This window comes from Cygnus atratus, chromosome 2, assembly GCF_013377495.2.
Source record: "Cygnus atratus isolate AKBS03 ecotype Queensland, Australia chromosome 2, CAtr_DNAZoo_HiC_assembly, whole genome shotgun sequence".
NCBI lineage: Eukaryota > Metazoa > Chordata > Aves > Anseriformes > Anatidae > Cygnus > Cygnus atratus.
In genome coordinates this window covers 124,430,402-124,454,836 of record NC_066363.1, presented here as the reverse complement: position 1 = coordinate 124,454,836, position 24,435 = coordinate 124,430,402, and the positions used below count along the sequence as shown (strand labels likewise).

Below are 24,435 nucleotides of genomic sequence, written 5' to 3'. Positions count from 1 at the left end.
CTCACAAGAAGCGGCTGACACACAGCAAGAAGGGGCAACACCAGATGGAAAACCTGCAGCTAACCGAAACCTAAGTGCCCACGGCATTAATAAAATACTAGCAAGGCAACGAGCTCTTAGCAGCAATGCTATTCAACATCCATTTATTTTAACAGGTTTCAAAGCTTCCTCTCCTCCTCTTGACAATCTCCTGGCCACTGGCCTCCTCTACCCCCAGGGACCCCGCTGACAGAACCAGCACCCTGCCCGCCCCTGGGGGCACACACGAGGGACCGAGCAGCCAGAGCACCCCGCCACCATCACCTCCCACAGCCGTTACGCAAACGGCGTCGATTCCCCGGCGGCTGCGCAGCCGCGCTCCCCGCCCTCCGCGCCGCTGATTGGGTGGCGAGGGCGGGCGGCGGGAGCGGCTCCCCCGCCTTACGCTGTTGGCGTTGCGTTGCCGTGGCAACCACTGAGGGGCTGCGTGATGCCGGCGCGGTCCGAGCCCTCACAGAGCCCCCACCTCCGCTGCTGCTGTTGGGAGGAGGTCTACGAAAAGGCTCCGGAAGGTATTTCCGTGATAAAAAACAAGTGCGCTTCCCAATAAAACAAAATCATGTCCCTTCTGCTCTCCCCACCTTTATATAAAAAAACGAAATCATTTTTTTTGCGCCTGGATCAGGGGGGACTGCTGTGCTTCAGCCTTGCTTAGGGAGGGAGGAAGTTTCTTCTGGGTTTACGGTTTTAATCTTTGCTTTTCCTCAGTTTCTCATAAATGTAAGCCTGATAAGGTGGGTTCTCTGTGCCTTGGTTTATGTGGCTGCATGAGATGAGCGTTTGGGTGCTTTTTGCTCGCTCCTCCGTTGTTTTGATAGCACTGATGGGGGCTGTATCATGCACCGGCTAAAAAAAACACAGCCTGTTTGTACTGCCTGGTCAAGTTCCCTTCCTTGTGGTGTTTTCATCCCCAGACTTTACACGCCCAGCTCAAAACGTGTCTTGCCTTCCCTCCCCAACCCCGCTCCTCCAAGTTGTCATAGCCCTATAAAACCTGCCATAAGCAGCTACGTGGTTTTTATCTAGTCATCAGCTCACCAGCTGCCATTAATTAGTTATGTATGAGAATTACTTCCCTGGATCACTGTGCTCAGGTTTCCACATGAAAAAGACAAAGAATAAGGTACAACATTGAAACAACAAATATCACAATGATGCATTTAAATGCTATTGAATACACTAAAAGTTTGAAAAAAAAATACAGCAATAAAGGTGAGGTTTTTATAAGCAGCAAACACTACACAGATGTGTCATGGTAAGCAAAAAGACTTGGTTGGGAAACGTCAGATTTGAAGGATGCACACCAACTTTGTTTAAGACATGTGGTGCAAGTAGCGTAATATTTTGCTTTTGTTTTTAAGGCATTTTATGAAGCTACATAGAAGAGCACATGGAATACACTTAGTGATATTAAAAGAGGTAGAGCAGTTTGGCCTATTACGGAATTATGGTTCGACTAACGACGGACCTAATTGCTAAAAACGTCAGTCACAAGAATCGCAAAGAAGAGGACTTCGGACAGTACCTGCGAAAAATGACTCATCTGAATTTATCAGATAAAAATATAGATGCAATTGTAAGATTTATTTCTCTTTATTCCTTTTAACCTGTCTATTCAAACGTTTTGTTGTTACTCTTCTGATGAGTTGCTTGTAGTTGTGAAGACTAGCAAGCAAAGTTTATATTTTACAGCAGTTACATGTTTTTTTAACATTTATATTTATTTGTAGTTAAGCCTATTTCTGTGGAAACATGCTTCACTATACACAAGTGATGTTATTTTGTAGAAAACTGCTTGTACCTAAAAGTGTATAAATTGATTTTAAATGCAGATGCATTTGAAATATGTAAACAACCTTTTAGCTGTAAATTTTCATATAAAACATCAAAGCAAGTGACTATAACTCCAACAGTATTACTATTCATTAATAATAAATTATTTCTTGATCTGACACTTTTTTATTTCTGTTGCAAAAATCTTGTTGAAATATTTTACCTACCAGAAACTGTAGAAATATATTCAACTATGTGATAGACAAGAAAGATATTATCAGCGCATTATTTTTTGCCATTCATCAAAAAAACAGAAAATCCATATAAGCAATGATACAAGAAAGAGAGGTGAACTGAAATGTTAAAGTGAAATATTATTGCAGTCATTCACAGAGCTATTATTGAAATCTGTAGCTCTAAAAATGTAAACAATTTGCTATTTTGACAATTTTTTTATACAGTTGTTACATTGTAAAGGGCCTTTCAGGAAATCACCAGTATAGAAATAATAACTTTGCTGACTTACCTCTTTAGCCACTGATTACAGCCAGGTTGTTGCCACTGAATCAGTAGGTGCAGGACTTTGAAGGCAGTGCTCTAGCCATACTGAAAACTAGTTGTAGTGCTTTTGGAGACCATAGGTATGAGCTTAACGATAAAAAAAAAAAAGATTATCAGCAACAGTTTATTATTTTTTTTGTTTAAAGATTTGTATTTATTGATGGTTACATTTATAAAAAATATGGAGTGTGGAATAGAGGGAGAGGTAAGGAATTAGTAATTGTGCAGATCAGATTTATTTTTTTTAAGGATGTAATAATGATATTACATACTATTAAGTGCAATGCTTATTTTCTCTAATGCCGTATTTTTTCCATTCTTGGTAATTTTACAAAGAGTTATTAATTTGCAGCAAAATATTTTCAATCTGTCTGTGGTTTATTCCAGAGATTTCAGGGGAAGTCTGAAAAAGGAAAGCAGAGTTCAGGAACAGGATATAAACCAAGAGAGGTTAACGGATTTGGATTGGCGTAATGGCTTTTTCAAATTAGACAAGTTAAAATCTACATTTTTTAATTGCTCCCTGGGGCTTATTCATTAAAAAAAAAAAACATGACCTTTTTATTTTCAAAGATTAAACCTCCAAACTTAACCCAGTCCTCTTTCTGAGCTTAACAGTGTGAAATTTATAAGGTTTCAGTAAGTCCTGAGTTAATTCGAGTCCCCTCGAGATACTGAGCACATTTTGAAACTGCTGAACCCCGAATAACTGAATTGTTGTGTGCAATGGTTTTCTGTTTAAAAAACAAGTGTGATTTCAGTCAAGAAGATTTACATACCTTGTTCCATGGGAACAGACCCATGCAAGCAAATGGTTTTATTCAGCTCACTTTTTGGCATAGTGAGTTGTTACTTTGATCAGTCCATTTGATTAGTACTAGTTCATCAGATGCCATAGAGAAGTTTTAGAGAAACCCTTATAAAAACATGCTATCGTTCGGTTATTTAAGAAGGATACTTAGAAAGAAACTTCACATTTGAGTGAAATCTTAGGATCAGAAATATATTAAAATACATTGATGTGAAAGTTTTTGTAGGAATCATTACTCCTTCGCCAAGAAATGGTTTTTGTTACATCACTGAGATTTGATGGAAAGCACTCCACTAACAATTGGGCTTTTCTGAAATCATTCAGATGAAGGCAGGGAAGGGAATGAAGTCACACAGAATGTGATCTACCTGCTGATCCTCAGCTGTAATCCTCAGCTTCTGTACAGCAGAACAGTAATGACAGGTTTCTGTCATAAATCTATGCCAGAGATTATTATTATAGACTCTAACTCATTCTTTCTAGGAAAAATATCATTTAAAGTGTTAAAGATGAAAATGTAGAAACAGTGCAGCAGAACCTAAGGATAAAAACAATCAACAGCTTCCAGAAGCAGGTAGTGAATACACTTTTTATAGCATTAATTTGTTGTTTGTTTTTTTTTTTTTTTCAGGGTGACATCTCTTTGTGTAGAAATCTTAGAGTTCTGTATTTATATGATAACCGAATCAGTCAAATCCAGAACTTGGGCTTTGCTTCAAATATAACACACCTTTACCTTCAAAACAATTGTATTTCATGTATAGAAAATCTCTCATCACTGAAAAACCTTGAAAAACTGTAAGTTGAAAATCATGTATTTACTTTACTGGTAAAAAGATAGTTATTACACTAAGAAATTCAAAAATAATGTAGCCTTTAACATCCCTTCAACTGTTAAATTTCACATTTCATTGAAAAATCAATTTTTATTTGAAGTATTTATGATATAATGAGTGAAGTAATAACATCTTAACATACTTACTGACATTTAAACTGTTTTCCTTTTTTTCGGCTATCTAATAATAATAGAATCGATACATAAAATTTCTAAAACAGACTTTGACCTGTCAGCTGTATGATCTACTTGCATGTTGTGCTCATTTTTTAAGTATTTTGAAGCCTTGTGTTCACTTTTATATTCAAAGGATATTAAATCTATTTGGGGTTCTATTTTTCAGGTATTTGGGGGGTAACTACATCACTGTAGTAGAGGGCTTGGATAAATTAGAAGAGATAAGGGAGCTACATATTGAAAGTCAACATCTCCCCCTTGGCGAAAAGCTTCTGTTTGATCCAAGATCTCTTAGGTCCTTGGCAGTAAGTACATTTTGAGATTTTCAATGGGCTGTTAATCAATAGGTAGTATTTTTAGGAGAAATAATTAGGACTTGATCATTGCGTGTATTCTTTTTCTGCTAATTGGTAGCAGTCTTAAAAATTCTATCAAGGGACTCCCATCCCAGTTGTCATATAAGCAGGGAGTCCAGCAGATTCTAACAACTGCATTTATTTTTCTATGAAGGATGGAAATGAGGATAAAGAGAAAGAGGAAGTAAGGAAATGTGTGGATGCACTACCCCAACAGAATGTGAATAAACAAAAAAAAAAAAGAGGGTAGGAATTTATCAGAATCAGTTATTTTATTTTATTTAGTAGACTTTATTTACTAATGTTTGTAGTTTTATACTCCAAGAAAAAATCATCTTGCTGTATCTTCCAATGCAGTCAGAGCTTGATGATCTGTTTTGTGAAGATGAACAAAGAATGCTCACTGAGAAGTGAATTCTTTTCATGTGTATATCATAAACATTTTACCTAGCTCTAATTCGTGCTGGTTTGAAAAGAATTAATCCAAGACATGTATTGCTATTATTGCTATTTTCCTTTAAAAGAAATGGGCCATTCCTGTGACAGGACTTTTATTTTGTTCCCTCTATACCGGAGAGATGATGAAAGGAGAGATATTATACAGCTGCAATTTTCCCAGCATGGTAACTCATACACTTCGGTGTTTTGCAGCTTTCTGACATAGATGCACTAGCATTTTGTTCTTCCGAGCTTTTATTTAAGTTTGGGGGAAGGAAGGGGGCTGCTTTGTTTTTGTTTTGTTTTGACAAACACTTTTCATCCTTGACCATGTAACACCTTTTTTAAAGCTACATGTGAAAACGTTCTATTTTAACCCTGTAGGTGCTAAGTGGTTTGTCCCTTTTTAAGACATCACTTCTTTCTTTGTCATCTTCTCCTGTTTTTGGCCAAAAACATAGGGCTATATAGTTCTCAGTGCACTATGAGCAAATGTTTTGCTGATGACAATATCCCGACTCATTTGTCTGAGGAACTTGTCACACCATGTGTATCAGGATGATACTGGTAATTTTTGTCTGAAAGGCAGGTCTTGTTCGTAGCTCAGGTTTTAGAAGAAGGTTATGTTTCCAGATACATACTGCTGAAATAGACATTTGCTAACCAACGGTAAGTACTATATCTGGTATAATTCTAAACTCACTGGATTAGGTGCTCTTTTTCACCTTCTAGAGATACAAGCTTCTTGTTGCTTTTATGTGAAACTACATTAAGTATTTCCTGAGATAAATACCTGAAAGGCATTTACTTCTTATCTAGAATGTAAAGATCTCTGCAACTATTGCCTGTTAGGAAAGGCAAAGTGCATTATGTGACTCACTAGTGTTCCAAAGAAGGGACAAGGAGTAGAGAGATGTATACAGCGAACTGGCAGTATCAAGCCTGAAAGAATAACAGGATAATCCAGCTGTTAAATGAGACTACATGGGTATCAGATACGGCTTTGAGCTCTAGGTGGTTCAGATGTAACCATGGAATAAAACAGTCAATTTCTGTGTCTGTTATCTACTTCAAATGTAGAGTTAGTAACACTTGCAGAACTCTGTAAAGCATTTGAATGTGTTTAGGAAAAAAAAAAATCTGTATTTGTAAAGAATTCCCGAAATGATAGAGAAATAATTTTACTTTGGGTTGATTTCAAAATCAAAATGAACAGCACTTTAGGACAAGATGCGAAGTCAACAGAAAACAACGCTTATGAGGTAGTTGCATTTATGTGTTTCTGCTTCATATGCTTGCTTGTTAAGATAATTTCCTACAAAAATTTACAACTGAGTCATGCATGGCATGAAAAAAGTCATTTTCTGCTTTTTTTTTTTTCCACCAGAAATCCTTGTCTGTGTTGAATATCAGCAATAACAACATTGATCAATTAGAAGAGCTGGCAGTTCTGGAAAATCTTTCTTATCTTAGAGCAGCTGACAATCAACTTCAACATATGAAGGTACTAAAATCAATATTTGTACTATTTAGTATGGATGATTAAAACAATAGTCAAACTCATCTTTATCACAATATAGATGAGTAAAAATAAACTTTACTTCTACAGTTACTGAACCTCTGACTTTCCGAGCATGCTTTTCTCATCCAAATATCTCGTTGAGATTAAAAATAGAGAATCATTTATCTAGGATGTCCGCATGTCCTGTAATCCTATGCAAAGAGCAGTTGTGCATGCATCTGTCAACTGAGTACATTCTGTTTCTTCAGAAAAAGTTAACTTTCATCAGTTAGTAATTATTAAAACAAGTATGGTTACTCCTTCTTAGAACACATAATGCCTTTTACATTGAATTTGGCAGTTCTGTTTGCTACTGAGGAGATTCTAATACTGTATGTGCATAATTTAGCAAATACCTAGGTCAATATACTTTGTTTGGACTCTTAATTTTTTATATTTTAATATTTAAAAATGATGAATGATGCAGTCTTTTTTTTTTCTTCCCTTTTTTTTTTTAACTAGGGTATTATTAATGTCTTGTATTTCAAGCTGTGTCTCTGGCTGGTGGTTGTGACAGAATTCATATAGAAGTAGAATTCATGTAGGCTTATGCTAGATAATTAAAACCATATTGAATGTGTTGGCTACATCAAAATAACTGAAAGCTTTTTAAAATTGGTAGTCTTTCAAAAAGGACTCCTCAAAAACGAGTCTATTCAAAAGAAAGCTTAGTACAGTGGCTTTAATTGTTTCTTCCTTCTTTAAGTACAAGAGACTTCAGTTGTGATGATCTTAAAGAAGATTGTCATAGCCAAACAAGTGATTGTTACTAAGAATGAGGTTGCCAGTTTAAAGACAGCATTTTCAGTGTTTCAGAGGAAAAAACAGTATCTTCTGAAACAGAGCAAGTGGATAAAAAGATTGCATTATTCAGTAACTGGGTGTATGGTATTTAGTTAATTAGTAACTGTGTGTATGGTATTTAGTTAATTATTGCATTTCATTATTCTATCATCAGATAGACAAGAATTAATATTTATCCAAATCAATCAGACATTTCGATTTCCGTGTTATAAGCTCACAGCTTTTGAAAAAATTATGTGGTTAGCATTTGAGCTATTTACTGCTCCTGCTATCAGTTACACTTGGATCAAGCTGTGATAAATTTTGAAAGTGATTGTCCTGTGTTTCCTATAAACAATCTCCAAATTTTGAAAATACAGAGCGGGTAGAGTATTTCTATTCATATTCTTTGAGACCTTTAATATTAATGACCATATTAAATGTGACAAAATTACAGGGTAACACAGCTGGATATCCAGCTTTCCAGCTACATTTACTGTTTTAGAGATTATGTACTAGTACGTCCAGTTATTACAAATATAAATTCTTATTTAAATTAGAAAAGCATTGAATAAGCAGTAGGCCATGCAAAGTATTTCTTTAAAAAATGGTAATTTTAGCTCTGCTTAAGTGCTTTAACTTACACTGAACAGCTACCAGGAGAATGATCTTATAGATCCACTAACTTTTAAAAAATAATTGAGAGAAGTTTTGAGTATGTTTCAATTTTTCTGCACTCCTGAATTTCATGATTCCTTGGTTTACATTATTCTACAACTGATAGTTGAAAAAAAATTAGGGACTACACAATTGTACTACATACATTTAATAGGTTCTGCAGGCTGAGCTTGTTGCTTGCAGCAAAGGCTCTTTCATTCCCACACAATCTGCCTGCATATCCCTCTCTCTTGCTCCCATGTTTTCAAAACTCTGAAATATACCTCTTCTGCATGCCAAAGGCTCTAAATCCCGTTTTCCTATCCCCACTATCCCATCAGTGCCATCAAGAACACCCCCAGGAATTTTTGGCATCGAGACCGTGGTGGTACCACAAAACAGAGGAGCAGTGGAGAGTCTGTCTGCAGCTCTGCTGCACCCAGCGGGAAGGAAGCTGTAGAGGAGCCACCCAGATCTTAGCAGGGCTGGTCACAGCAGTGATCTGTGTAGCAGAGGCAGATGGCATGCAGGAATAAAATGGAATCTGTGCAAAAGAGGGAAATGTGAAACCCTAACAAATGCATGAAACACTTTTCCTCATGTGGACTTTTCTTCACTTTTGTATAATTAGTATTATTACTTTATATCAAACATTTATCTAATTTTTTTCACATCTTTATTAAAAAAAATCAAAAACATACTCCCTCAGTTTTCAATGATGTCAAGCTGATTTCAGCATAGTAGAAAATTAGGGCTAGTAAATTCAAGCACTTAAGGTTCTGGCTAATTCAGGGAATTGTTAGCATAATTAACAGACATCAAGGCTTATGACCTTGTTTCACATGACTGAAGTTTACATAATGTAGTCTGAACAGTAGACTGGTCAGAAATTAAGTAATTTTCCCCAGTTCATGCAAAGTAGCTTACTGTGACTAGCTACCACAAGTTAAAAAAAAAAAAAAAAAAAGAAAGAAAACATGTTATGCCAGTTATCAAGAATATAATCAATTTTAATAGAATTGGCTTTTCTTTGTTTTCTGTTGCTTGCTACTGCAATTATTATATCTTATTGAGCTTCTTGTTTACTTCAGTTAGTTTCATGAAGACTTCTAGGCCTCTGTATATTTAGGTAGGAATACTAAGGGGGATTTTTTTTCACAGCTATTCCTTATAAACTATTCCTGTTTACAGAAGGCCAGAGTGTATGTATGTGTGTGTACATACATACTACACAGTAGGTTTGGGAAGATTATGACTTATGTGAGTGTTTGGATGGGTGGATGGACAGATGGATGGATGGATAGATAGATAGATAGATAGATAGTGAAAATATAGCTAGAAATACCTATGAAAATTTGTATTTCCTAAGTCTTTAATTTATTCAACCTCTGCCCAGTATTGATTATGACAAGAGGATATCACAAAAGATGAATTCGTTCACTTCAGAATTGAGTCAGGAACAAGAGAGAAAGTATAGATTTTCTCAAACAGATTATGACAGGCAGTCAAAACGGTGACAAATTGCTGTCTGTAGATGTAGTTAGGGCAGTTGGAGTAGACTTTTCCGATAAAAAGTGGAGCATACTGGTCAAATACCAATTCTTAAACGGCCATCATTAATTGGTAAGAACATTATTGCCAGCACCCCAGCTGCCTGCTAAGGCACTTACCCTTCCCCCTCTCCCCCCCCCAGATGGAATATAATTTGTTCGTCGGTATTTTGTAGCAGACCTCAAAGTGATAGCATGACATGATCATTTATCAAACGGAGACTGCCCAGAAGAGTGTCTGGTCCCTTTAGTACAGCTTATTGAAAGGCTGGGAAGTGAAAGCACTTTATTAGAGACAGGAAGGCAATGAACAACTAGAGCGTATCGAAAGGGTAATCATATTTCAGCAAAGGATTAGTGTGCTCTTAGATAAACATACACTGGAGTAAGCATGTTCTGGGTCATTTATCAAGTAAGTAACAGCTAACAAAAATCTACAGGACTCTTTGTATGCACTCATCAAAGTTAAACTGTATACATTTTACTTCAGGAGTAGACAATTTTATATTCCAAAACTATTACATGAAAAAATATATTTCTAGTGAAATCCAGAACGTTACAGATTTCAGAAACAATGCTTGAATGGCCAGGTAAGAATACGTAAATACAATTGTGAAATCTTACTTCGTTTTTAATAGCCTAGCCTAAAACCAGAATTCTCCATGCTCACATTACCCAAGTGATTTTCTAGATTTGAAGGAGCTAAGAGACATCTACATTGCTATAAATTTAATTGTTGGCATCAAGCTACAAAATTCTGTAGACTTCACAAGTTAGAATCTATCAGATCACGATCAGTAGATTTTTATTTTCAAATTATTGCAACTGTACAACATAAAGAAATTGCCTCTTCTCTTGCATTCATACAGATTGTTTTGAATCCTTGCTTAAGCTTTTCACACATATAAGGAAGCATAACAAGAACAACAGTTAAGTGAAATTTTGAAAATAAAGTATTTCAGAAGGTAGAGTATCTGAGTAGAAAGGACCAATCTGCTAAGCTTTGCATCCTTTTAGCTTGAATTTATTGTGCTTAAAGGACAGAGCAAGTTTTATCTGGGTCATACTGCCCTTGGGTAACCAGACAGAAACCCAGATGGAGAAAGGTATATTTCAAAAATTTCACTATTTGGGCCAATGCTATAACTGACCACCCACAGTTATTGTAGGCTGGGGGTTACCATTCCTCCTGTAAAATACAATTTTTCATATGCGTAAATAGGCAATCTACCTTGGCTTATGATTTTTAGCCTTTTTATAGTCCATTCTTTGGAAAATATTTATTCTTTCACAATTTTTTCAAAACCTAGTTGGTCACTGATACTCTGAGGGCTCTGTGAGACCATGGGGCTGCGTTAAGAGACTTTATATATCATATATGCTTTCCGGTGGTGATTCCTCTGTTTTAGGTGCTCACAGGTGGGACTGCAGTAGTAATTTTCCATAGCTGGCATTACTGTATCCTTAAAAGGAAAGAGTTTTCCAACTGCATCACTGTTTCTTCTGTGCAATTGTGATATATTGAGGGAATGCTATACCCCACTCTATTTGAAAATGCACATTCTTAATTAAAGTACGTGAATAGTCTCACTGAAGTTACTTCTGTGTGCAGGATTTGGGCTTGACTGAACAATTTACGTTACTATTGAATTCTACGCTGGAGATGGGAAAATAATCACAGTGTTCTGTTCTTGTTTAAACTGCAGGATTTGGAGGCTGTATTAAACAAATGGCCAAAGCTATGCAGAATGGATCTTACAGGAAACCCCATCTGCCACAAGCCGAAGTACAGGGACAGGATTGTTGTACAGTCTCAAACTTTAGGTAAAAAAAATAAAACCAATAGCCAACCCAAAAAACCACTCGTAACCTGTACTGTTATAGAAAATAACTGACACATTATCCGTTCTTGAATTGCACTGTGTATGTAAACATAATTACTGTCATACATACTTACATCAAATGATAAATTTTTACTTTACATACAAGTAATGTAGCTAAAACTGTTCATGTCATCAACTGCACAAAGTTTATTACTCAGCTTTTGCTCGTAGCCGTAGTAAACATTAGTTTTAGTAATAGGTGAGTAGTGAGATTGTTATAAAACGGAACGATTTTTTTTTGTGTTCATATTCCAGATGTGAAACTGATTTTTCAAAGATAAGTTTAGCCTACCCCTCTGTCAGCCCATAGGAGTTGCGTAGGTGTTTTAGTTGTACGGTGACAGTTGTACAGTTTATACCTTATTGCGTTCGAATTCCTGCTATATACCATTTGTCCTTCACCGTAACAGCCTTTAACACTTATGTTTCAAATGTATCTTAACCTTCCTGTGATGCAGTTTATTTTAGCAGTTTATTTGATGCAGCTTATTATCTGTGATGCAGACAATTTGAGCATAAAAGGAAGCAACTTAGTACTCTGTATGCAAGTATTCATACTGTAGAAAAAAGTCAAAAAATACGTGCTCACTTTTTACTTTTTTGGATAGAGGGGGCACTTATCTTAAAAGTAGTAACTACAGAATTTGTTTTTCTTTTTTTTTTTTTTTTCTGAGAGTACAAAGCATTGGCTATTAACAGAAAGGAAAAGCCTATCTGCACAATAAAAATAACAGGGTCTTAAGAGAGTTCCAATGCAATCTACGTCTGTGTCCAAATGAGGTATCTCATTTGGTCTGACTCAAAAATGCAGATGCAACCAAGGCAATGTAGAACATAAGCCTCATGGCACCAAAGTGAGTAAAGTTAATCTTAAAGACAGAAATCTGGATTCCTTCATTACCAAGCTACACAGGCTTGCTCGTATGCTGAATTTCTGGATATATCTTGTGTAAGATCATGCTGTTACTTCAGAACTTTACTGAATATAAATATATATATTTCCCTTGAAAGTTATAAAAATAATAGGTCATTTCTTTTGTAGTTAAGACTTGTCAACTCAGTCTTGCAGCTGATTAAAATGTGAGTATCAAGCTGTAATGTATCACTGGCTTTTATTATTATTTTTTTTTTTACCAAAAGACTAAAAAGAGCAAAAAGATTTGAAGAGAGCAAATACAAATTGCATACAGTTTTGTTCAGCCTGTTAGTTAACCTCTGGTATCACAGAAAATGTTCTCTTCCCTTTGACAGAATTTCTTGATGGGAAAGAAATTAAAGAAATGGAAAGACAGTTCCTAATGAATTGGAAAGCCTCCAAAGCTGCCAGGAAAAAAAACAGAGGAAGAATGACAAATGAACCTGCAGACTATCAACGTTTTTGTAAGCAAACTAATCGCTTACTTCATGACTTTGCAATACTTTGCAATATTATAGAAACGCTAAAATAGCAGCTAACAGTAAATATACTAGAAATGAGACTTTTACTGGTGGTAAGACCAAAACACACGAGTAGAAATTGGATTTTTCCAATGTAAAATTTAATTTTAGTGCTAGTTTGTGGTTTTTTTTGGTTCACCACTGCAGCCTCCCAGAATTATGGAAAGGAGTAGCAAGTATGTTTTGAATGTCTGTAAATACCCATATACCCATGATACTGCTTTCCATATCTACTAAAAAAAAAAAGGGGGGGGGAGGGGACATTCTGGAATAAATATGTATAAAATACATCAGACTTTTTAAAACTCTTTGTTGATACTAATTTCATCGGTTTATATTGCCAATCCTATGAAAGACGTTTACAAGATACATGGCTAGCAGAAGTAAAAGTTTTAAACTTGGGAAAAAGAAATATTGGAGGAAAAAAGCCTTAAACCTAAAAGAATAGGCAGCAGGTTCCTGAAGTGGGAAAACAAATTGGCTTTGAAATGCAAACAACACCTGAAGTAAAATTTAGGATCTTTAAAAAATTGGTGGGAGGTTGTTGTTGTAATTGAGTTAACTGCAGATTAAAACATACATGATTTAACAGCATGTCTTGCCGTCTTGCAGGATCTGGAAACAGACGTTAGACTTCAAATTACTCAAAATTATCTGAATAACCATACTTATAAAATAAAATTGGTGACTGTTACACTCTAGTTTTCCCAAGATAAACTGCAATATGTAATTTGCAGGAGAGAGCAGGTTCATTGTAACCATATCATCTCAAATTATTATTTCATGAAATCTCATGAAGATCAGTTCCTTTTGAAGACGTGGAGTGAAAAGCACTCAGCCTGTCAGTCTGAGACCCAAGGAAGCTGCAGTCTGCTCAATGTTTGGAAGCTGTATGTGAACCACAGTGGTTCTGAAAGTAATATTCTGTCTTCTGAATATGAGGAGGTGCTGTCATTGAAGTTACCCCCGTTGAGATAATGCTGTTCATGTTCATGCTAGTCATTTTATGGTAACTGAAAAAGCACTGTGTGAATTCTCTCTTTGTTGTCATTGTTCTTTTTGTGAGACTAAAGACATTTAACTTGTAAGAATTCTGATTTAGGTAGCTGTTTACTATTTATCTCCATTTCTTGGATCTGTTGGATAAAACTGTTCTGCTTTACATGATGACCTAGAGATCTGTATTATTCTTTTCATCTGCTAAGATGGGTTCACACCCATGGGGCTTATAATGCAGTGAAAGTCAGAAGGCTTTTATTTTGGTCTTTGCTTTTATAATCTCTCATCAGAGTAAATAATTATTTTACAGGCAGTAAAGCATAAATCAGTTGTATCAGTGTTAAAAGATAAAAGACTATTTTGTGTTTGCAATGTAATATTTTAATGACTGTTATTTAACTGCAATTACTTCTGGTTATTATTAGATAAGATTAAAGAGAAATGACAAGAAGTAAACTCACTTTTACAAAGCTCTGACTGAATATCTGCTTTAATATTAAACTTCATCAATGTTTGCAGCACTTCCTATAGTTTCATATAAAGTGTTTGTTCTGTTCTCAATTATCAAATTTGAGGCACAGTACTCTAAGTTTTATTGTTCTGTTTTATGTAATAAGATGTATTGGAACCTGTGACCAATCCTACTGAATATTAAAATTGACTTGGAATACTGAATTCATTCTTTTTTCTTTGGTTTCTGCAGCTGGCTTTGAAACACTGTATCCTATTCTTCCCTTTCACTACAGTCCATCTCTGAAACAAAAACCAAATTTTTTAATTCTGTCCGAGATGCACGGACGAGAACCTCTGCCAAGAACCACAGAAAAAAAGTAAATCAGAGGAAAACTCAGGTATGTTCCTCAGATATCTTCCTCACAGTGCTGTTGGTGATTGCTTGTACAGTTCATGCTGAGTCAGTTGGAAATTCATCTGAAATCTTTTTTTTTTTTTTAATGATGTCGCGTTTGTTGTCTTTGTTTTGTAAAAGACGGGATAAATAGATTTCAGCGTCTGGTTATAAATCAGCAGAGTAGGTAATAACCTTACTCCAGTGTTACTAGTTTGTCATATAAATTTGATTGTCATCTTCAACAAAGGTAAAATAATGTAGATGTTAATTCTTGGAAGTACAGTTACTGTCAGCAACACTGGTGAAGGCTGATACCATGCACGTAGTAATATGCCGAAGAAGTCATTGCTTTTCATTATTGTAGCTTATTTCTAATGGACATGTTCCAGCGTATTATGTACTTGATTGGTGGTTTTCCTGTAGCATCAGCTTAAGACCATCAAGATAATCACGAGAGGAAATCTGATGTCTGTGCCTTACAGACATTCAGACATTAGATGAGCTTAAACAATTTGGAGTTTAGCATATGTATTCCTTATTCGAGGAATACAAGCATCCTCGTGAGCTCTCATGCAACTGTGGGAATAAAATCTCCAAACAGGGATGTGCAGTTTGGGACCTAGAGTTTTTCCAGTGTAACCTGCAGTACCAGCGTTTCTGTTTAGATCAGTATGTGGGATCTAACACCACTTCTTTCAGACTTTTAATATTAGGTATTATTAATATTAACTTTTGTTATTTATCAGCTCCACTGGCTAACAACAAAAAAAAATATAAAAAAAAAAGCAATGTTGTAGGTAAAATAAATGAATAAATTCAACTGACAGAGTCTTTATTTTGTAATGAAGTTATTGAACGTAGCATTTTATTTTACATTCAAATCGTAATTTATTAGTAGGTTGGAAAATTTCATTGAGCAACATTTAACACTATTTTATTCTTTATCAACTGATCGCTTTCCATTCCTTTTTCTTTTGTTCCTACTGATTTGTTCTGACTAAAAATATCTGCCTTTCCTTTGAGAAGGGAAAAGGAATTACAAATCACTTTAGAATTATTGTTTTTGCTCTTCGTATGGCAATAGATATATTCTGTCCTAAAAAGAAACTGAACTCACAGATGCGCCCATTCTTAATTTTTTTTCCTGCTGCAGAGAAGGTAAGTAGCAGTGGAGGTTTCAAAACAAGAATTGCAGGAATTCAATGCTAAAATGAGCTTAATGCACTCAAGTGTTCTGTCAGCCTGCACTTCATCTTTATTAGCATTTTGTCTTTTGAGCCAGGCTGAATAAAACTAAGTTTTTCACTTACCATGTCCCTTAGTCCTAACAAAGAATGGAACATGCTTGTACAGCACCTCTGAGTTATTTTCATCAATGAAAAAACTTCTGCTATCTCCTTTTAAATAAAGCATTCTGACTCTATTAGGTTAAAAAGCTGTTCAATTGTGGAGCTTCTTTGCTTGAAAAAAAATAAAATAAAAAAATCCCCTATTAAGAAGCTGGAGTACTGTCCTGGCCCTGCTGAAATTCCTTCTGACCCTAGAAAGGCAAAGATTGCATCTTCCATGATTGGAATAAAATGTCTGTCTTTGTTTAATTTGCAAATGTAAATAAATATATAAATAGTGATATAAAAAAAGAAATATTTTTACAATTAGGCTTGAAGATTTGGCTTTGATTCACATAAAGATTATAAGTCAGATGAAATGCATTTATTATTTTCAAAACCTAGTGTTATAAACAGGACTTCTATCTTGTATGCTAAAGGTTCCTGTATGTCACAAGTCCATGTGTAATCACTGAACTTAAGACATATTTCAATCTTGTTACTAGTGGAATTCCATGGAAGCGAAGAGTCTTGGGAACTAGTGAAAGGTTTGTGAATTCTTTAAAATATTTAGGGGAAAAAGAATCAAGTCAAAATACAAGAATATTCTTTCTCAGTCTGTATGCAGATATGAAGTAATCACAAATCACGGTATTCCCTAGTCAGATCCAGTAATTAGTGACATGCATAAATGTGCCCACATGTAAAGCAAAGGCAATTTTGTCAAACTGAACAAATACTTACATTGTTTAATTTGAAATTCAGTATCAGAGCAAAGAAATCAGTGAATTTTAATCCTACCCTCTGTGTTAGTCAAATAAATTATTTCAACAGATGTTTCCTCTTTCTTTATAAAAGCTAGGTGATGTTTGACCCTTGGCAACTGAAAAACAGGCATTAAATACCTTTCTAACCTACATCTAAGATCCACTGAGGATTACATAGAGCTTGAACAATGAAAAAAGCCAGTTATTACTGGATTACTGAAATGTGTCATTAATCTTTTTTTTTGATGATATAAAAACAATAGCAATTTCATATTGGATTTTAGAAGTTAGTTTTGAACACTTAGAGATATTGGCAGGAAGTAATTAAAAGAAAACAAAACAACTTAACTATTTTAAAGATACCTAATACCTTCCAATGGGAAACACTGTTATTAATTTTCCCTGAGTAGAGAAGTTGTTGAAATTCTGATGTTGTAAGCTTAAACTGTGACCAGCAGTCTCTGCCCACACTTCCATGTTCATTAAGTCAAATATTGTAATAGGTTTGCAATTCAGAATTTGGTGGGAAAGTCACCTTTTGTCTCTCCAGTGTATGGTATGTAATTGGAAATATGCTAATATATTTAAATGATATATTCAGCATATAACACCTCTCCTGGATTGTGCCAACTAAATATAAGCCATGCTCTGAGCCACCATGTACATACTGTATAGTTCAAGTTCTAGTTCAAAGGGGAGGAACTTTGTAGGTGGCAGTGTTAGTTCTCTTTCTCCATAATTCTACATCTTCTTAGCCCTCAGGCAGGTGCTCTTATCACTGTTTTATTTATTTATTTTATTTATTATATATTTATAAATGTCTAGAGGTGATTTGTGTGACCTGAAATCTATACAGAGTCAATTACACGTATAGCCAATAACAGGTAAGAACGTGCATGTTCTACGTGTGCACTGGGCTGTAGTTTATATAAACCTAACTGGCAATACAATAGATAGAATTGTTAAGGCCTATTTTATCAAAGTTTTTGGGGGGAGGGCTGGTACCGAGATTATAATGTTCACGTACTCAAAGAATAACTTCCAAACATACATTTATTTCATATTACAGAGTATAGTACTCTTATTTGGGGGAGGGAAGGGAACAGTACCTCCAGCAACCTTAAATATCATTCTCTTACTGAATGTCAATTTCAGCAAACGTCTGAACACTCAAAAATAAAGAATATCTTCAGCCTTGGCTTCAGAAAAAAAGGGGAAATACAGAGTTAAGATAAAAATAAGTGAAATTTTAGCTCTGCATCCTTGAGCTGCATTTAGCCACTGAATTGCCTGCAAGCACTCCAACCCTATTCAGAATTAGGTGCGTTAAATATTTGGCAATTGCAGCTGAAGCACTTTGGCAGAGCTGAGAGCATGTTTTCAACAGGCCTGGAGTGCCTTTTGCAGCAGCTACATCCCATCTCACTGCCTTTCCTTGGTGGTGGTGTTGAAGGAAAAATGTAAACATCTTCTTAGTGAGGTCTAGAAAGTATCAATCAGCAATTAATTATGAGGGCTGGGGAAGAGAAATGTGAGGAATTTTCTTGCCATTGATGAGATGTGAGAGCCATGAGATGGGATATGAGAGGAGTCAGCATAATGCTAGGTAAGTTGAAGTTAAAAGAGGAAGAGGTGAAGTTCTGAAATGTGCTGCTGGGGCAGAGCTATTTGAATGGAGAGCAGGTATATGTAGATTCTGGTTCCTGTGGTTCCTGCAAGGTTTCAGGGGGCAATTCAGCCAATTTAGTGGTTGCTTGCCTTTTTCTGGAAGATATGCAGTACCTGCAAAGGTGCGTATAAGTACATTTGTAGGACCAAAATTAATGTTACAGTATGGCATATCTTTATGGTAGTTTCTGTATCCGTGTTTATGGTTTGGCTGAATGTGGTGCTGAATGATTCTGCCCATAATAATTAATTCCTGATCTGTTTAGAAGGCAAAAGATAACGATATCAATAAAAACATGCAAAATTTTATAAAATGCCATTATCTTCTGCCTAAGCTTAAATTTCAGTAAAGGTAATTCCAAAAAAGCAGTTTTCATATATGCCAAACCTGCAGTACCTAGCACTGCCACATTATTCTGCATCACAGAGATAAAAGGCATCCCTTTTTGGCCATGAGTTCTGCTGCTTACGTGGAGGCTACTGATTTGGAAATTGCCGTTCTTTCCTATGCCTGTGCTCCCACACTCCAGCTCCCTGTGCTGCTGGCTGTGCCCAGAACTGGGAAAGAGGAAAATGATCCTTACAGTACAGAACACTTCATGCAGTAGCAGAACACGCACTGATAGACGCACTGAGCCTTTGAAAAGAACAAATCCTTTCTCCAATAGCTGAGAGAGAGTGGGCATCTCCTGAGGAGCCGATTGCCAGCTGGACCGCGCACACCTCTCCATGTCTGGAAGCCCCGATATCGTACACGCACGTTCGTGTCGGGAGGGGTGTGCCTGCTGCTTGGCACGCTGGCAGGAGCACAGTTCCTTGCATTCACCTGCTGCCTCTCGCAGGAGGTGCGTTACCCCCAGGCCTCAGAAGACCAAATGGCACATGCAGCTTGTCAGGCAGCAGTAGGTCCAAAAAGGCAATCAGTGTGCCCTCATCCAGCAACACGAGACGCTGCCTTTTGGAGGACAGCATTACAACCACAAGCCACTTGGTTCTAGGTATACCCCCTCAAAGTCACTTAGTAACAGGTATACCTCCTCAAATTCATTTCCAGATGGGTAAACCTGGCTTGGACTTTAACGACAGGGAAAGAAGAAAAAAATCTTAGCCCTCTTCTAAATGGTGTTTGAGTAGTGCTAACTACTGCTGTTCCCACAGGTTGCTCTCTGTCTCTTCATGTGCAGTATTCAGAAGTCTAAAGGGCCCTGAAGAACAGTGCCAGCTGATTTGGGTTTTAACCCTCTATGACCAGTCTGCAGGGATCTGTAAAACACACGCACAGCTTAGCAAACACTCCTATTTACAGATTTTGATCCAACATGCATGAAGTACATGCAAACCTAGGGTGGAGGCCACATGACAAAAATATCTCTAAAAAACTTCAAAATTTCCTATTTTTCTTATATGTCCCATCAAAAATAGTACAAGGTTTATGTTAATTTAATGCCATGTATTTCTTAACATACACGGGTATAAAACACTACATAGGACTGCCTGCTATACAGTTATAAAAGCCACACAATCCCACAGTTCTGACATTGGGGCAGAAGGAAAAAAACACAGCCAGTAAATGAAGTCAGTGTTCAAGATGTGCCCATTGATTTTTCAGGATGAGGACTCAGATATATGATCTGTTAGCATGGGAAGGTCTGTGTTGTGTTGTTGTGGTTTAACCCCGCAGGCAGCCCAGTGCCACCCAGCTGCTCACTCACTTCCCTGGTGGGATATGGGAGAGAGTGGGGAAGGTAAAAGTGCAAGAACTCGTGGGATGAGACAAGACCAGTTCGCTAGGCAAAGCAAAAGCTTCACACGCAAGCAAAGCCAAGGCAGGAATCCATTCGCTGCTTCCCATCGGCAGGCGGGTGTTCAGCCACGTCCAGGAGAGCAGGGCTCAGCACATGCAATGGTTTCTTGGGGAGACAAACGCCATCACTCCCCATGCCCCCCCCTTCCTTCTTCTTTACCCCAGCTTTTATTGCTGAACATGACACCACACGGTATGGGACATCCCTTTGGTCATTGTGGTCACTGTAACCAATACATTCTGCTTTGATTGGAACAAACAAACAAAAACCCTGTTTTTATTTTGTTAAGTCACCTGGCCTTGAAGGATTCTAGGGTTCACTGCTAAAAAAAGATGTACTTGAATCTCTCTTGATCTCAAATAACACTGTAACCAGAGACTCCAGAAATAACTGTATCTTTCTGTTCTCTTAATTCTGAGCAGAATTAATTGCTGCATCGAAACCAAGGCAAATCAGAGCCAGCTGTGAAATGATTCATACAATAGACTAATATTTTAATTCAGAAAGAGATTTGGAACAATAAGATCTTTCTTTCTCAGAGAGTTAATATACTACAGTATCGTATTCATCACTGATTACATGTCCAGTAACGTTGGGTATAATCAGTTACACAGAGTTTGTAGTAAAATGTTTTGGAACAAAAGACTGAGTCTTATCTGATTTCATTTATATGAGAAATTGCTTTGACTATTAGTAAGATTTTATTTCTCATGGAACTTGAAAATTAACAGTATTTGGTACAGATTTATGTGGCCAAAATTGTTAACTATCACCACTTTGTGTGCATGTGGAAAAAGCTGATCGATTTTGCATTAAGGGTGCGTGTAATACCCCAGATCAGCAAATAATGTCAATTCAGATTCATCTGCCCCCAAGTTTGGGATTGAAAAATAAAAGAGCTTTCACTGCATCACCTGATATCCTCACCTCACCACAGGTAAAGACCAAGCATACTTGGTTCATTTTTCATCTGCAGCTTTTGGTAACACTGATTATAAACTTCGTAGAAAGTTTGTTGTGTGGTCCTGAGACATGTTGATAAAGACAGGAGCTGTAGTGGCTTTGGTGTGGACCTGGCATGAAGATCTCATCTGTCTTTTCTGATCTCTCTCATGTAGGTTGAGGAGGAACCTAAAGCAATGGCAAAACTCAGCTGAATTCTAAAAGCCAGAAGTTACAGGATGCACGGAGTTGGCCATTATTGGATTTTTTTTGCTTTTTTTTTTTCTCCTCAGAACTTAAAAAGAAAGGTATTGGCATCTCTTTGGATATGTAATTTGTGTCTTTGTAATCTTTAAACCAGACAAGATGAAGTTGAACTTAACACTGCCTTTTAAGTCCATTCCACAATACAAGGTGTCTGCCCATTTATTTAGAAGCAATGTTTTGTGTTATAAGCATGTAAAAATATTAGCACTTGGTTGGCTAAACCGGTTGCCTTTTCCTTAAACTTCCTCAAAAAAGGAGTTGTTTTTAGCTAGTGTCTTACCTGGTTTGTGACCTCAGTAAGGTCACAAGGCTGGTTCCTTACGTGTAGGATACTCTTAATAATTATGCAGAGGCATGCTAACGGTCTCATACTTCAAGAAGAAAGGAGCACATGATTTTTGAGAACGTCTGCAGAAGATCTGTAAAATATAATTTCCACCATTTTAATTTTTCCACTTTCTGGTAAATGATGTGGAGTAGTTTGGAAAGAAGGCTCAATAACATTAATGATACCTGTACTGATGAATTTGGGGGTTGGGAATATTACAAATGAATTTGAATTCTGCTTTAAGTAGCTGGGACTTGAGTTTGGCTGCTTTACACTAGTTTGAGTAATTAAATGAAAGCTCAAGACTTCAGCTATAGGGAAATCCAGATGTGCAGATAAGGAAAGCATAGGCTGTAAATGGCCCCTGGAATGAAATCTTTCCTAACGGCGTTTCTCTGTATGAATGTCAGCTCAACATCTCATGCTTGAGACCCTCTCTGAGATAAGAAAGGATATGCTTTCCCACATAAAGAAATCAGGATCTGTCTTTTTGCATTCAATATTTGGTGTATTGTTATCATTTATATTTTATTGCCCTTTAGTAAATGTAAATCAAATAAATTTAACTCTTGTATTCATTCTCCCCCTAAGTAACAAAATATTTATCATTGTCAGAAAAGAAGCAGATTTCCAAAACTAAGGTAGTAAATGGGTGGTGTTATAACGCTGAGGAACTGTTTGCTTCTGCTAAAGCTAGCGAGTGATTTAGCATCAGAGTAAGAAAATAAAAAACAATGAATAAAGATCTGATGTGTAACTGTCATTATTACTCCATTACTGAAATTAGTATTAAGAGCATATGACACTTCTATTTTTAGCTGTCATCATCTGTGATATTCAGGTCAAGCCAGACAGAATTTTAAAAGTTGCTTCTTGTTAAGACAATTCCCAAAGACGAGTGCTAGTACCTGCGGTGAACGTGTTTGAAATGACAGCTGCTGGATCACTGCCCCAGTGCGCGGCATCAGAAAGTCACCTCCTGGCCTTGAGGGCGTGATGCTGTCTGGGGAAGCCTTTCCATCCTTACGCTTACATCTCCTTCTGCCTTGCAAGATACCCATTTAAAAACATTCAGTGGATTTACAGTATTTCTCAGTGTGGGTTTTGCTCTGTACATCATCTAGAGCGTGACTTAATTTTCATAGGTTCTGAGTGTTTTTGGCTTTCCCTTTAAGATTTTCGTTCATTACACATTACATACAATAGGTATAAGACCCACACAAACAGCACAGGCTGCGGGGTTTCACATAGAGATTCCCTCAGCCCAGCAACTCCCGTCCGGCTAAAGCAAACCCCTTTCAAAGCCGTCCACCAGTGAAATTGCAAAATGGGTCTCAGTCTCTTTGAATCTAATCTCCCTCTCACTTTCTATATTCCGTAATAGTTGGCCACGTCCCAACTGCTTACATGCATGCTTATTCCCATTCCTAGGCTTGCCCTAAACCCCTGCATTTTAAGCCTGCAATTCCCCATGAGTGCAATCAGTCACGCTGTCATTACACGCATAAATATTCACGCTCATCCAGCCCCAGCAAGGCCAGCCCTTACCCTGCTCGCTGCCCACGCAGCTCACCCTCCTCACAGTTCTCCTCACCTGGCTGCTAGTGAAGAGACAAGTTCAATGCAGGTTTCCTCTGGTTCTCATCTCATTTCTTAGATTGAGAAGGGCTGAGCTGATGGAGAGCCCCTCAAACTGGCCATCTCTCTCGTGAGCTGCAATGGAATAGCTTTGAAGTAATTCCTCAAATAGGTGGGGCTATGAAATGGAATTATGGTGGCATCTCAGTTCTTCTGTCTTAAAAAAAAAACCAAACACTTAATATTATGCTCTAACATGTACGTATACACACACACAAGAATGGAGCCGTTCCAATACACATTTTAGATGTATTTTAAAATTATTACTGAGGGAAAGGGATGCCTGCTTGTTGGGGGAGCTGGGAGAATGGCATGCGGAACTCACTAAAGCTTCCATTTTGCAGTGTGCCTCTGAATTTTGGGGGGATTTTCTAAAAAGCATTTAATTTTACATATTTGTGTTCATGACTGTGGACAGAAAAATGTAGAGGGAGGACAATTGTAGAGGGGTATAAGATATAGCACATTTCAGATGTTTTGGTTGTTTTAGGGTTGTTAATGAAAATGTTCACAAAAAAACCATTGTCATTTAAAAGGGAATTTTGATCAAGACAGCGTTTTTGGAGGTTAAACTACATTGGTCTGCGAATCCTATCCATCCTATCCTATCCCATTGGTCTGTGTCCTATCTTGTCAGTTTTAAAATCTTTCTGACAATATATAGGAGAGGCACGGATGGGTGTTACTATTCCAGCATCAAGAAGCCACGTTTGTTAGTAATTTAGAAAATAGAATAAAAAGTACTTTGCTACACTGTACTAGGACACATCTGACGTAACTGCAGAATCCCGTAGTCAGTAGTACCGATAGTCAGGCTTCGCCTTATCAGCAGACAAGCGTACTTTTTAAATCCTTATCCCAGAAATGGGAAGGGGTGATGGAACAGATTGGAGAGAAAGACCAGGCGTGCTCACGCCGAGCTGCAGGTGTAACACCAGAGAGTGATTTATGTGAAGAGAGCAAAGTGTACCTGGAAAAACAA

The 24,435-nt window shown here is 37.0% G+C and overlaps 1 protein-coding gene across 1 annotated transcript; it reads left to right on the top strand.

Moving 5' to 3' along the window:
• The first annotated feature begins 443 nt into the window (after positions 1–443).
• PPP1R42 (protein phosphatase 1 regulatory subunit 42) lies at positions 444–22,411 on the top strand. Its single transcript, XM_035563077.2, has 10 exons — positions 444–551; positions 1,401–1,615; positions 3,816–3,982; positions 4,363–4,501; positions 6,378–6,494; positions 11,248–11,365; positions 12,676–12,804; positions 13,661–13,806; positions 14,564–14,711; positions 21,397–22,411. Exons 2-9 carry the CDS (start codon positions 1,487–1,489, stop codon positions 14,615–14,617), a joined length of 999 nt encoding a protein of 332 aa, XP_035418970.1. The 5' UTR covers positions 444–551; positions 1,401–1,486; the 3' UTR covers positions 14,618–14,711; positions 21,397–22,411.
• Positions 22,412–24,435: the final 2,024 nt, after the last annotated feature.